We start from the raw sequence: 13,608 nt of genomic DNA on the forward strand, positions 1-13,608 counted from the left end.
GCCAGAGCCGTCCGGCTCACAAGTGACGAGAGAGCATGGAGCCACTTCCCGTAATGACCCGCTGCCCGGCTTCCTGATACAGGAAGTATCGGGCTAGGCATTGGAGCATTTGGGCGAGTACGAGTACTTGCCCAAATACTCTGTATTGGCACCGATATCGATACTAGTATCGGTGCATCCCTATTTTCAGCACTCCCGATTGGACAAAAAAATAGGATCCTCTACAAGCATAATGGAACAAAACTGTTTCTCATCGCCCCAAATAAGAATATGAAAAATAAAGGTTTAAAGAAGTAGAATTGCCAGAAGCAAAAACAAACAGCCTGTTTAATGCCCTAGTGGACCTAGTTCACATTGCACACCTGCCCCTTATTTCCCATCTTAGCAGTGGTTAGGGGATAGAATTACAAAAAAAAAAAATAAGAGCTGTCTTATCTCCTCTGAAATAGCAGGAGGGTTTGGACTCGGGAAAGAGAATGCTTTATGTACATATAAGGGAGTAGAGGAGGGTGAGTCAACTTTCCCAAGTATTTGGGCCATTTAGATTTGCGGTTTTCTTTTTAAATTACTTGGGTGATAAGCAGGTTATTTTGCATATTTTTAAATAATCGGCATTCATTAAAATACTGGCTGGTGATCCCGCCATAAGGGTCATTATTCAGGCATTTCCTTAAAGGGTAAGAAAGCTCTTTGCTTGTCTCCCAAAAGTGCTTCTGTGTTGTCACCCGGTCACACAGCCTTCTGATGGAGACTACAAGCAGTGGCAGACCTAGGGAACAAAGGGCCCTGGTGCAAGATTTTTTGGGGGCCCCCCCGCACCTCACCCACAAACCCCCCAACCCATATCCCCTGTAGCAACCACACAAAAAAAGTTGGAAAAATGGCATTGCTGTATAAAGTACTGCTGAGATTTGTAGTCCTCTACAGAGGGTGCCATTCTGCATTGCTGCAATGCAGAATGGGACTTGGTATATAGCACTACAAATACCAACTGTACTTTATACAGCAATGCCATCAGTTGGGCTACAAAAAATAATTATTTTATTTAATATCTTACCTTCACCTCCTCTGGCTATTTCCTGGTGGGGGAGGCTGCAGAAAAACACCCCAGTGTGTGTCTCAGACAGCGCGCCCGTGTGTGAAGGCGGCTACTTGCTGGGTCCTCACGGACGAGGCCCAGGGCTGCCCCCTGAAGTGCCTGCAAGCTTTTTTTTAATTCTCAGCTCCCTCCACAGTATCCGGCGCAGAGATGAGGGGGCCCGCCAGCCGCCGGATACCGGTGTGATCAATGGACACTCCCAGCGCAGAGATGGGGGGCCCGCCGCATACCGATCCGATGGTAACCGGCGGCCGGACACCGACGGGCCCCCCCATCTCAGCCCCGGGGCTGTGTTTGAATGGATACTGGGCCCCCCTGTAGTCTCAGGCCCCGGTGGGTCCGCATCGGCAGTAGGTCCGCCACTGACTACAAGTGACCATTTCAGCACACATGGTTCACTATCGTCACCATCAGGACAATCACCTGGAGAAATGTTAGGCAGCCATTGTTGAAGTGCAGGCATGTATACGAAGAAGTGGCCAGGAGGAGGACAGCAGCAAGGAGATGCAACCAATGATGACCAAAAAAAGTGAAAAGAAACATTTTACTTAAAGTGGAATGAAAGTCTTGCTGTGAGAAATTGCAAAGAGCTAGAGAAAAGACATGCAAAGTCTCTTTTTGCAGAAAAAATGCTTTGATCTCTACTCCTTTCCTATGCACACTGCAGAGTACATGCCCAGAATAGAGCCAGTGCCGGGGACAATGCTACCTGAATCCAGATCAGACAAATATATACAGGTGAAACTCGAATAATTAGAATATCGTGCAACAGTAATTGCAGTAAGTGATGCAAAAGGGGGCCCAAACCAAGTACTGAGTACATATGCATGCTTGTACTTTTCAGAGGTCCGATATTGTTCTATGTACAATCCTTGTTTTATTGATTGCATGTAATAATCTACTTTTTTGAGGTTGTGGATTTGGGGTTCTTGGGGTTTCCATGAGCTGTAAGCCATAATCATCACAATTATGACAAATCACGGCTTGAACTATCTTGCTTTGCATGTAATGAGTCTATCTCATATATTAGTTTCACCTTTTAAGTTGCATTAGTGAAATAAATGAACTTTGCATGATATTCTAATTATTCGAGTTTCACCTGTATCTCCCAGCAATTAGTATTATTTATTTTTTTACAGTTCTGCCCAAACACTTATAGGACCCTGCAAGGGCCATCCTAACCAAAATATCAGGAACAATGCTTAGAGGACCAGCTGATTTTTTAGTAAACTAAAGCTGTAAACATCAAGGAGCAGCATCCATTGTAAGAGATATAATCAGCATTTGGAATACAGTTTTCTTTGACTCTTGGCGCTAATGGCTGCCAGCTGAACGATCCACTTGCTGTTGCATAGTCAAGGTTTTCAACAGTTTATCACAATTTTTCACACAGACTTGAGGGGCTGCTCATCCAAGGCTCTGGGGCTTCCCCCTGAAACGCGTCAATCTTGGCTGACTGTGGCCGGTGATGTGACCGGAGGCAACCGTGTTACACAGTTGGGGTGATACCATGTTGGGTTAACAGACAGTGTGGCCTCTTGGTTTCGCTCTGTTCCCTTTTGTTTTCAGCATTTGGAATAGCTTAAAAACCTTTTGACTTTATTTTCACTTTAGACATTTTTTTTTAAATGGGCCAGCCTGTAAAAGTGAATGCTTACCTTTCCAACTGTCAGTGCTGCTGATCTTTACTGAATTACAGAGCTACCTCCGCCTGAAGAGGTGGCCTGTGTGGACTCTCAGATGGCTGTGCAGGTTCTATGGTGGGCTGCGAGGACTCTCAGGCTGCTGTGCAGGTTCTATGGTGGGCGGTGCGGACTCTCATGTGGCTGTGCAGGTTCTATGGTGGGCTGTATGGACTCTCAGGTGGCAGTGCATGTTCTTTAGTGGGGTGTGTGGACTCTCAGGTGGCTGTGCAGGTTCTATGGTGGGCTGTATGGACTCTCAGGTGGCAGTGCATGTTCTTTAGTGGGGTGTGTGGACTCTCAGGTGGCTGTGCAGGTTCTATGGTGGGCTGTATGGACTCTCAGGTGGCAGTGCATGTTCTTTAGTGGGGTGTGTGGACTCTCAGGTGGCTGTGCAGGTTCTATGGTGGGCTGTATGGACTCTCAGGTGGCAGTGCATGTTCTTTAGTGGGGTGTGTGGACTCTCAGGTGGCTGTGCAGGTTCTATGGTGGGCTGTATGGACTCTCAGGTGGCAGTGCATGTTCTTTAGTGGGGTGTGTGGACTCTCAGGTGGCTGTGCAGGTTCTATGGTGGGCTGTATGGACTCTCAGGTGGCAGTGCATGTTCTTTAGTGGGGTGTGTGGACTCTCAGGTGGCTGTGCAGGTTCTATGGTGGGCTGTATGGACTCTCAGGTGGCAGTGCATGTTCTTTAGTGGGGTGTGTGGACTCTCAGGTGGCTGTGCAGGTTCTATGGTGGGCTGTATGGACTCTCAGGTGGCAGTGCATGTTCTTTAGTGGGGTGTGTGGACTCTCAGGTGGCTGTGCAGGTTCTATGGTGGGCTGTATGGACTCTCAGGTGGCAGTGCATGTTCTTTAGTGGGGTGTGTGGACTCTCAGGTGGCTGTGCAGGTTCTATGGTGGGGTGGGCTCTCAGGCGGCTGTGCAGGTTCTATGGTGGGGTGTGCGGACTCTCAGGTGGGCTGTGCAGGTTCTATGGTGGGCTGTGCAGACTCTCACGTGGCTGTGCAGGTTCTATGGTGGGGTGGGCTCTCAGGCGGCTGTGCAGGTTCTATGGTGGGGTGTGCGGACTCTCAGGTGGCTGTGCAGGTTCTATGGTGGGCTGTATGGACTCTCAGGTGGCAGTGCATGTTCTTTAGTGGGGTGTGTGGACTCTCAGGTGGCTGTGCAGGTTCTATAGTGGGCTGTATGGACTCTCAGGTGGCTGTGCAGGTTCTTTGGTGGGGTGTGCAGGTTCTATGGTGGGCTGTGCAGACTCTCACGTGGCTGTGCAGGTTCTATGGTGGGCTGTGCAGGTTCTATAGTGGGCTGTGCAGGTTCTATAGTGGGCTGTATGGACTCTCAGGTGGCTGTGCAGGTTCTATGGTGGGCTGTGGAGACTTTCAGGTAGGCTATGCAGGGAAGGGCATTTTTATCCCCTGAGGTGATATGCATGGTCACAAGTCCTAGTCACATGTGCCAGTGTTCCAGGAAGTAAAGGGAGATCTAAGGCGCTTTCAGTACCTTAACCATGCGCTGAGTAGCAGCTGTTTGCTGCAGCAGATTCACTGAACGCTTCAGATGCATATTTCTAAGCAAATTGGGGAGGATTCAGTGTTAACCTCTGTCATTAGTGCAATTTCTACTGTTTTTGCTTCTACTGTTTTCTTTCTACTGTTACAGTTTTTCATACACACTCATCCACCAAAACATTAAATTGTAGTTTTCCACACTGAATTGTGATTTGCTTCATTGGGGCTCAGGCACCCTTCTTCATTGCTGCCAGGTGTGCCCACAGTTACAATGGCCGCTGGCACTCCGTCCCCACCTTCTTGTACTATGCACGTGACATTCAGCGCTCTGCAGCCACATTCACTTCCGCTGCAGCACAGCGTGACTTGCAGCACAGCGTTCAATGGCAGTTTTCTAACTCGGCACTCGCAGCGGCTGAGCAACTAAACACATCTCTAGTAACCTGCCCTTAGTCAAAATGGCCGCTGTGAGAAGAATGGGGACGAAAAGAAAAAGAAGGTATGTAAAGAATAAAGAGCCAGCAACTATCAAAAGTATCTTATTGTAGTTTGTCATTAATAAACATTTCTAAAGGTGCCTTTGTTGTTTTTTCAAGCATATGGGTAAAGTGCATCTTTAACTACAAATCCCAACATGCCTTTGGGAGTCATACTGTAACTGTCAGTCTTGCAATGCCTCATGGGACTTGTAGTTCCGCAACAGCTGGAAGGCCAGATTTGCCCACCCCTGCCTTAAAAGGTCAGCAACAACTGGATAATGTAAGCCAGTCATGAGAAAATTCAGGGGGCTACCTCTACTGCCCTCTGAATTTCATAGATTGGATCCACCACAAACAGGTATACACATCAGGTAGCCACTGGCAGAACTACCAGGGTCACAGCGGTTGCATTTGCGACCGGGCCCTGGCGTTCTGCCACTTAAGGGGGGCCCAGTCAAAAGGGGTGCCGGGCAGGGATTTTTTCTGTACACTTAGCCCTGCTTCATGCAAGCAAGGCTAAATGTAAAGCAGAGGAGCCGTTTTGTACGAGAGATTTCAGCGGCTATCACTTGTATGCAGCCTGCTTGTGACTTGTCTGGCCCCCCTCCATTGTTCGCCCAGTCCCCCCCCCCCCCCCCGCCTTCTTCTGTGCCATGATTTTTGGGGTCCCCTTCACTTCTTGGGGACCTCAGCCCACAGCAAGGCAGTTCAGGATGGAGAGCGAGGAGCAGAGCAGAACTTGCAGTGCTCCTTTGTCAGCTGTCACAGCCTGAGCTGTACAGAAGATAGAGCACATGTGTGCTCTACCTTCTGTATTGGAGGGCAGGCTCATAAAGAGAGCCTGTCAACTCCAAATGCTATCACACAGGGGATTGTTAGCCCCTGCACGATAGCAATAAAGTTAAGTAAAAAATAAAAATAGAATTTTTTTTTAAATTGATAAAATGTAAAAAATAAAAACATAGTAATAAAAATGGAAAAAGAAAATTAAAAATTGCTAAAAAGTAAAAAATTTTTAATAAAAATGTGATAAAAACTAAAAAAAAAAAAAATATTATTAATAATAATAAATCCACACAGCCCAACCTGTATGGGGTCCCATGATTTCATCTGGTGGAATACAATGCAATACACATGCAATACCCTGGTAACTGCCAAGGCTCTGACATTTTTTTGTGGTGGGCCCTTCATGGTTTCTTGCACTGGGGCCCTGAGGTTTCTAGTTACGCCTCTGCAAGTAGCTCAAAGAAAATGCGAAGTCCTCATCTGCATACTTGTTGTTGTGAGCCAGTAAGCACAGATGCCAGAAGGTCAGACTGACATTACATATGGATGTGAGCTCAACTGTAAACATCCCAGCTCTCCCAGTCACGTGTCTCACCTGGCCGCACAGCCGGGGGAGGGGCCGGATGTGCCTGAATCCCCGAGTCATCTGAGAGAGGGGTTGGGCTTTGGTGGTCTTTAGACGGTCATATGACCTATACAGCTACTGCTATTGGTTGGCATATCTAGTGTTGACGTAACGCAGCAAGACGAGGAAGTTTTGATGGTTCGGACGGGAAGATAAACACAACCATCGTCATCTTCGCTGAGCAGTACTGGTAGAGGTGGTGGGGCCTCGGGCCGTGCAGCCGACATGCTACGAGGTCTGGGCAGCTGGCTGGGCCTGGACCCCGAGCCGGACATGCAGTCAGCTGAGGAGAAGGACGCACAGAGTCCAGCCGAGGAGGCAGTGGTGACTGAGCAGCGGGGGGAAGACAAGAAGGTCTATGAGGCTGAGCAGGAGAAGGAGAAGGCACCTGAGGAGGTGGAGGAGGGAGAGTCACCCGAGGATGTACTTCTTAAGCAAGCCAAAGGCTTCGGCAGTGAGTGTTCCCGATGTAATGGCCCAAACCAGCCGACTCGGCTGCTGTCTTCTAGTCTTTGCTGGACAACACAGCACTGCCATTTAACAGGCCTTTCAATGCATGCACACAGCTCGGTTCACAGTAAAGCTACTGCCAAAGTTATGTTCGTTTTAGATAGAGCAGGAAAGGGTTGCAGCCCTATACACCTCCTGACAATTTGTTTTCTTACCATCTGTGTCCCATTGGGAAGATTTCCCTTCACTTCCTGCTCTGTAAATACAACAGGAAGTGAGTGAAAATCTCTCCAGAATCATTTCTTAGTGACACTATATGTGTTGCAATCTCACCATACGATCTTTTGTACAGTTGACTTTAGATTTACCAAAACTGTGTAAAATGAGGACGTATCTAAAGTCTCCACTCAGGCATGCCAGTGTGTCACATAGTTGTTGGGGGATCTAAAGGAGATTGTACAGTCAGATTATAATGTGTGTGTGGGAGCTTTTGACATGTGTCCACCTTGGAATAGGTCCCCACTATTTCTATTCTGGTGACAGCGTATGTGCTTTTTCTCTTGTTGGTCACCAGTCAAAATAGAAAGGGTGAATTTCTCAAGCGGGGACACATGCAGTAAAAACCTGCCGGAGGTTCTAATCCCTCTCCCCTCTATACAAAACCTAAAAAAAGGTTGGCTTTAGCTGCACTTGAAAGTGCAATTTAAAGGGTTATTAAACCCTTGCGTGGTTTTGCATATATCTACTGCTAGCAAGCAGGGAGACGAGGAGAGACACAGGGTAAGTGTATGGAGCAGACACCGTGGGATGTCAGAGAAGAGGAGGACAGAAGAGTCAGCGCTGGATCGGAGACCCGCACCAGTGCTGGAGGGACAGCTGAAAAGGACAGTAAATAAGAAGATCAGATTAAGAGGCATCATTTAAGGTCAGTCCCTACAGCAGGATTGGGAAGGGGGGAAAAAAACTTGGACTTTAATGTCACTTTAAGCCAGCTGGCAGGTGGGCCATAATGTGCAATATGCCATGCATGTCCTGCTACTTCTTCTGTGTCCCTTGTTACTTCTTTTCAGCTATGGGGAGCCCACTTATGTCATTCTTGCACATGTGCACAGGAGTTACCTCATCTCTGGCATCTGACATTATGCTGGAAATGAGCAGTGAGTGTATATTGTACTGTGACTATGCTACAAACAGTGACCACAGAATGAAAAATTGCTAGCAGCACAGGGAGGGTTTTTTTTGGGTACAGGAGACATTGCATGCCTCTTCTGCCCAAAAACCGCTGCCTCCTTGACATTTTTTTTTTGTAGACCAATTCCACTTTAAGACAAAGGGCACTTCTCCTTTTTACTCATGACCCAACCTAACCCACCCTCCCCCTCCACAAATGGCCACTTACTTTGATCTGATTGCCGCAGCCTCCAGTGTTTGTTTACATCCAGCATTGCTGGGACCGTCTCCCTTTGTCTCTGGCCTTAGGACACAGCCCATAGATGTCTACAGGGCTGTAGGAGAGTGAGATTTGCAGCACCAGATGTAAACAAGCGCTGGTGGCCGCAGTCATCAAATTGAGGTAAGTATGAATCTGTGGAAGAGCTTCCTCATCCTTTTAAGATAGGTTAGTTCCTATCGCTAAAAAAAAAAAACCTTCTTAAAATAATGGTTTTGCACAGGAGCTGTCATCCTATTGGTCCTTCTATTTCTGCAGCAGGGTTACTAAATTACCAGTGCAGCGTTAGATATAGTTGCTGCTGGCATCCGGGCTCTCAGCTTTGTTCTCACAAGTTCCCAGTGACTCCCATGTTTGTGTACACAGTGCTGGATCCTGGCAGTCACATTTGTGGGAGGGCAAGTTATGAAGAATAATAGCTACAGCATCAAAACTGATGATTTTCTTTATAGCCCAATGCCAAATAAATACTTAATTAGATTCGATAAACTGTTTCCTTTCCAAAACATCAGGGGACACTATATGATCATCAAGCGGGTGCCTCACTTTGAAGCCCATGTGTCCACAGGCACAGAGATGTGGATATCTGCTTGTAGCTAACAAGACTGGGGGTACCTAATGTAGCTTATTTCTCTCCATGTGTACATAGCGTGCTGGCTGTCCATTTTCAGGCATTGCTAGAACATTACTTTTCATTGTCACAGTTCTCCCCTTATACTAATTGTTGTTTTAGATGGCACTTTCTGCAGTGTGGCTTTACCTCGGGGGGTACTTGTGTGCCTTTCGTTTTTATAATAGGTAGAAGAGCAAGAAAGTGCTTAGAAATTGACATGATGTTTGTAATTTTACATGTATTTAGGTACTACTCTGCTTATATTTGTAACTTTTACAATGTTCTTTTTAGGTTATCTCCTGAATTTTGCTTCAGTTGCTTCAAAAAAGATATCTGAATCAGTTGCTGAAACTGCCCACACCATTAAGAAGTCAGTAGAGGAAGGAAAAATTGATGGCATCATTGAGAAGGTGTGTTCACATTATAAAATGTGTATATATATATATATATATATATACGCATACACGCACGCACACTCCACTATCATAGCTGTCCATAGACATGAGGTGACATTCAAATTCCTGAACTATTTGTGCTTAATTGAACTGTCTAGAGTGGCCCCAGGTCCATGGGATACTTCCAGCTACCTGTTCCAGCCTCTCCTCTCACTCAGGGGGGATGACCAGCCAGGGGGTGACCACCAAAGCAATGGTCTAAATTGGTATACTAGTATGCCCCTGTCTTTGTGGTTCTCAGTGCATCTGATAATCCAAGGAGCAAAGCAGGCTTCTGTGAACCCGAGTCCAGTTTAGACAGTAATGTGAGATAAAAGGTTCATATTTAGAATGCACGCTTATATTGCACCACCATGCATATGTATGCACTGAACCTCTGATGTTGCCCTTATCCCATGAACAATATTGATTTGTGGGGAAACAAATCTAACTCAGCAAGTCATCTTTCCCCAAGTCTAGCCAGGTGTTAGAGGAGAGTCAGCTCACATTTGCTAGCCAACGTTTCGGATCAGGGTGCCTGATGAAGGTACCCTGCGGGGTTCCGCAATGTTGGCTATATTACACATGTGATGTTGTTCTACAATACAAAGAACCTTTTGGATTGATTCCATCTTGCGAGTGCTGGTGATCTTCATTGCTATCATCTCTGGATCTGCACGGTGCCATCCGTGGACATCACTGCGAGCATCAAGTCCTGATAGCTGTATGGTGTGCAGGGGACACCTGTTTACTTTTCATGTCACCTGGAACATGCATCCCCTGTGTTGTATGTAACAAACATAGTTTTCATTTTTAGGTGGACATAAGATTGTTGAAAATATGAAATGATTTCCTTTTCACTTTTCAGACTATTATTGGGGATTTTCAGAAGGAACAGGATAAGTTTGTACATGAAAAGAATGTAAAAAAGACAGGTACGTTATGTGGATTGTTCTCTACTACCTTCCATGTATGCAGCCAAGAATTGTCCGAAATGTTATGTTCATTTAATAACATAGAATCCTATTAACCTGTAGATGTACATTATTGGGATAGGAAGTGATCTTCTAAGTGGATTCATCATTTGGGTTTATTTTAAGTAGAAAATCAGATGGAAATTGAGATTGAACAATCACATTACAACGTGTATGGAGATGTGAATGTGTTTATGGAGTTTGATTTAAGCTAAAGTTTAATCTGCTTAAATTTCCTAACCGCAATTCAATAATTTTGTTCATTACATGCTTTTTTTGTTGGATCAAGTGACATCATTACTAGGTCTCGTTGCTTCTCAATGTAATGCAGGCAGATCATAGCTGGCGGGAGAGGCAAATAGGGTGCTGTACAAAGATCCTGAAAATATTACAGCACCCCCCGCCTCAGTACTACTCTCAAGAGCCCTCACCCATGGCAGTCCCATCATTCAGCGCTTTCCTAGATACAAATGTTCAGCTTGCTCAAACACTTCTGTTAATGTAGAGTGGATGCGGAAGGAGATGAATGATGCTTGCTCCTCTTGTCATGGCGGGAACAATTGCATTTGTAATCGGTCTGTTAGATTACTTTTTCCTCCTGAGAACATTCATCTGGAGGTTATGCTAGGGAGTCAGCCTGAAAACAGCTGCTGTCTTATGTTTATGGGTAACTGTACTGCCTGACTTTCTTTTTTGCACGTTATCGGATACTCCTGAGTCTATCATTGTCTTAGTACTGGAAGCATGACCAATGTAATTATTTTGTCTTTTTAGACGCAGCAGTTCCTCCTTGGGTTGGATATAGCGAGGAGGAAACCATTCAGCAGCAGATCCTGGCCCTGTCCGCAGTAAGACCTTTTTTCATCCATCTGGGTAGTGTTTTAGAAGCTCATACTTGGAGTCATTTACTAGCTCCTGACCAGCAATTCCTTCATCTAGTATCTTTTAGTTCAGTCTATTTTAGAAACACCTTTTCACTGTGGGCTGAATGCGGGTCCACCAGTCGGGGACACTATGCTGAATGCGGGTCCACCAGTCGGGGACACTATGCTGAATGCGGGTCCACCAGTCGGGGACACTATGCTGAATGCGGGTCCACCAGTCGGGGACACTATGCTGAATGCGGGTCCACCAGTCGGGGACACTATGCTGAATGCGGGTCCACCAGTCGGGGACACTATGCTGAATGCGGGTCCACCAGTCGGGGACACTATGCTGAATGCGGGTCCACCAGTCGGGGACACTATGCTGAATGCGGGTCCACCAGTCGGGGACACTAGACACTATACTGAATGCGGGTCCAGCAGTCGGGGACACTATACTGAATGCGGGTCCAGCAGTCGGGGACACTATACTGAATGCGGGTCCAGCAGTCGGGGACACTATACTGAATGCGGGTCCACCAGTCGGGGACACTGTCCCTGCATATTGAACTTGCATTCAATATACAGTACTGAATTCTGGAATTACTTGTATATTAGGAGTGGTCGATGCATTTGTAACACACAACAAATATCTCTGGGGCATCTGTATAAACTGCTCCGATTTTCTATTGGTAGGAATGCCTGTTCATCCACTTTCCTCATAAAATGAACGTGGAAGAGTCTTGTGGAAATAGATTAGGGCTTTTCAGCAGCACATGTTGGCAACACTCAAAAGTTGCATTGCATAGTGTATGTTCACTAGTGCAGCCTGTTCTAGAGAAATGTGTCCAGCTAGACAAAGCCGAAGCGTTGTGCTACATTTACGGCTGAAAAGCGTTCCGCCTGTGACTAGCAGCACATTACTGCCACCACATGGAGCCAGGGAGCATAGGAAACTGCTGTGCGTCTTGGCTTCATCTTGCAGCAGTACAGTGCTGCCAACATGATTTGCCCAGCTATACACTGAGCGAATGCATTGTGAATGAACCCTTCAATTTACATGAGAGGATAGTAGCCTCTCATGCATGAAGTCTATGTCAGCGCTGTGCTCGAAATGCACAAGATGAGGAATACCCAGGCAGCAGTTCTATTTATCTTGACTGTATTTTATAATTTTCCTTAATTTACTCACAGTGCAATGTTTGTGTTTTAATATATCAGGATCGAAGAAACTTCCTCAGAGACCCCCCTGCCGGTGTCCACTTTACTTTTGACTTTGAGCAGATGTACCCTGTCGCCCTTGTAATGCTTCAGGAAGATGAGCTGCTTAACCGCATGAGATTTGACCTTGTGCCAAAACTGTGAGTGACCTGAATTTGTTGTCATTTCTCCTTTATAACAAGAACCAAATCAGTTTTCTGTTGCACTTTGGGGTCTATGTATAAAAAGATTGCTGTGGGAATGTATCAGTCTTTGTACAAACGTTGCGCATCATGAGCAAAATGATGCTGCTTTATCAACCAATAGGGTATAGCTCGCCTAATATGTGCAAATAAATAAAAAGTCTCAATGCGCCAGTTTATGAAACAACATAGAAAGGTTTGAAGCAGAGGGCCCGTCTTTGTCATGTTTTGTGCACATGTGCCGTTTTTTTTTAACCGAGCACTCGTCCTGTTATGCTTTGGTAGACTCAATGGTCAGGGTGTCCCAGTAGGGGCAAATTGGCCTGGAACTGTTTTGGACAGGTTTGGGGGAAACCACATATAGACCCTAAACTGCATTTAACTAAGTTGGATAATGCTTTTTACATTACTGTGGACCCTTGACTGCACAGCAACCTTTTTTTTTTTTTTCCTGTGAAGTTCACCAGCAACGTTACAATCTGATGGTACAATTTAGATCTACCAACAAGTATGTAGTGCAAGAGCCTTCCTGATTTTGATATACATTGACTGCAAAGTTTAGGTAGGGCCTCATATTACATGGTTTTAGTAGATATTAAGTTGACTGTATGGTCAGATTGTAGCATGTATGATGAGCCTTAGCCTTTAAATAAGTAGAGGCCAGCAGTAGATTTAATGGTGAGTTAACTGATTCTGTAATAACCCTTTTCACTTCCTTTACATCCTATATGGGATAAAGCTGGCCATACACCTATAGATTATCTGCAGATTTTCTATGGTCAGATGGAAAAAAGGTTTTTTTTTCTGACCTCGGGCCGCAGGCCGTCATCAGTCAGAAAAAAAAATAAACCCATAGGAACACATAGCTAGATTCCTATTGGCTATTTCACTTTGCAATAGCAAACTAGCTATTGCGCCCGCCCTCTGTTGCTGCCAATCAGCAGAGGGGGACCTAAATTCTCCATCAGGTCCAGTTCTAATGATTGACAGCAGCAATGGGCGGGTGCAATAGCTAGTTTGCTATTGGCTATTGCAAAGTGAAATGGCTATTGGTTATTGCAAAGAGGAATCTAGCTATGCATTCCTATGGTGGCTTTTTTTTTTTTATTTATTCTGACGGCGTACATATGTGCTCAGGTAAGCCTGCGCCCCCCCCCCACATGGTGCTGCATTAATGTATTGCTGGGGTAGTGGGATTTGTAGTCCTCTCTAGCTGCTGGTACATTGGGGTGTACCACCA

The 13,608-nt window shown here is 45.8% G+C and overlaps 1 protein-coding gene across 1 annotated transcript in view; it reads left to right on the forward strand.

Moving 5' to 3' along the window:
* Nucleotides 1–6,292: 6,292 nt before the first annotated feature.
* Nucleotides 6,293–13,608, forward strand: part of SYAP1 (synapse associated protein 1) — a 17,202-nt gene continuing 9,886 nt past the window's right edge. The window contains exons 1-5 of the mRNA XM_018561709.1: nucleotides 6,293–6,635; nucleotides 8,986–9,104; nucleotides 9,997–10,063; nucleotides 10,877–10,950; nucleotides 12,187–12,326. Of these exons, the coding sequence (XP_018417211.1) occupies nucleotides 6,407–6,635; nucleotides 8,986–9,104; nucleotides 9,997–10,063; nucleotides 10,877–10,950; nucleotides 12,187–12,326 (629 nt within the window). The 5' untranslated portion in view covers nucleotides 6,293–6,406. The remainder of the gene's footprint in view (nucleotides 6,636–8,985; nucleotides 9,105–9,996; nucleotides 10,064–10,876; nucleotides 10,951–12,186; nucleotides 12,327–13,608) is intronic.

Source organism: Nanorana parkeri, unplaced genomic scaffold, assembly GCF_000935625.1.
Source record: "Nanorana parkeri isolate BGI_ZX_2015 unplaced genomic scaffold, ASM93562v1 scaffold539, whole genome shotgun sequence".
NCBI lineage: Eukaryota > Metazoa > Chordata > Amphibia > Anura > Dicroglossidae > Nanorana > Nanorana parkeri.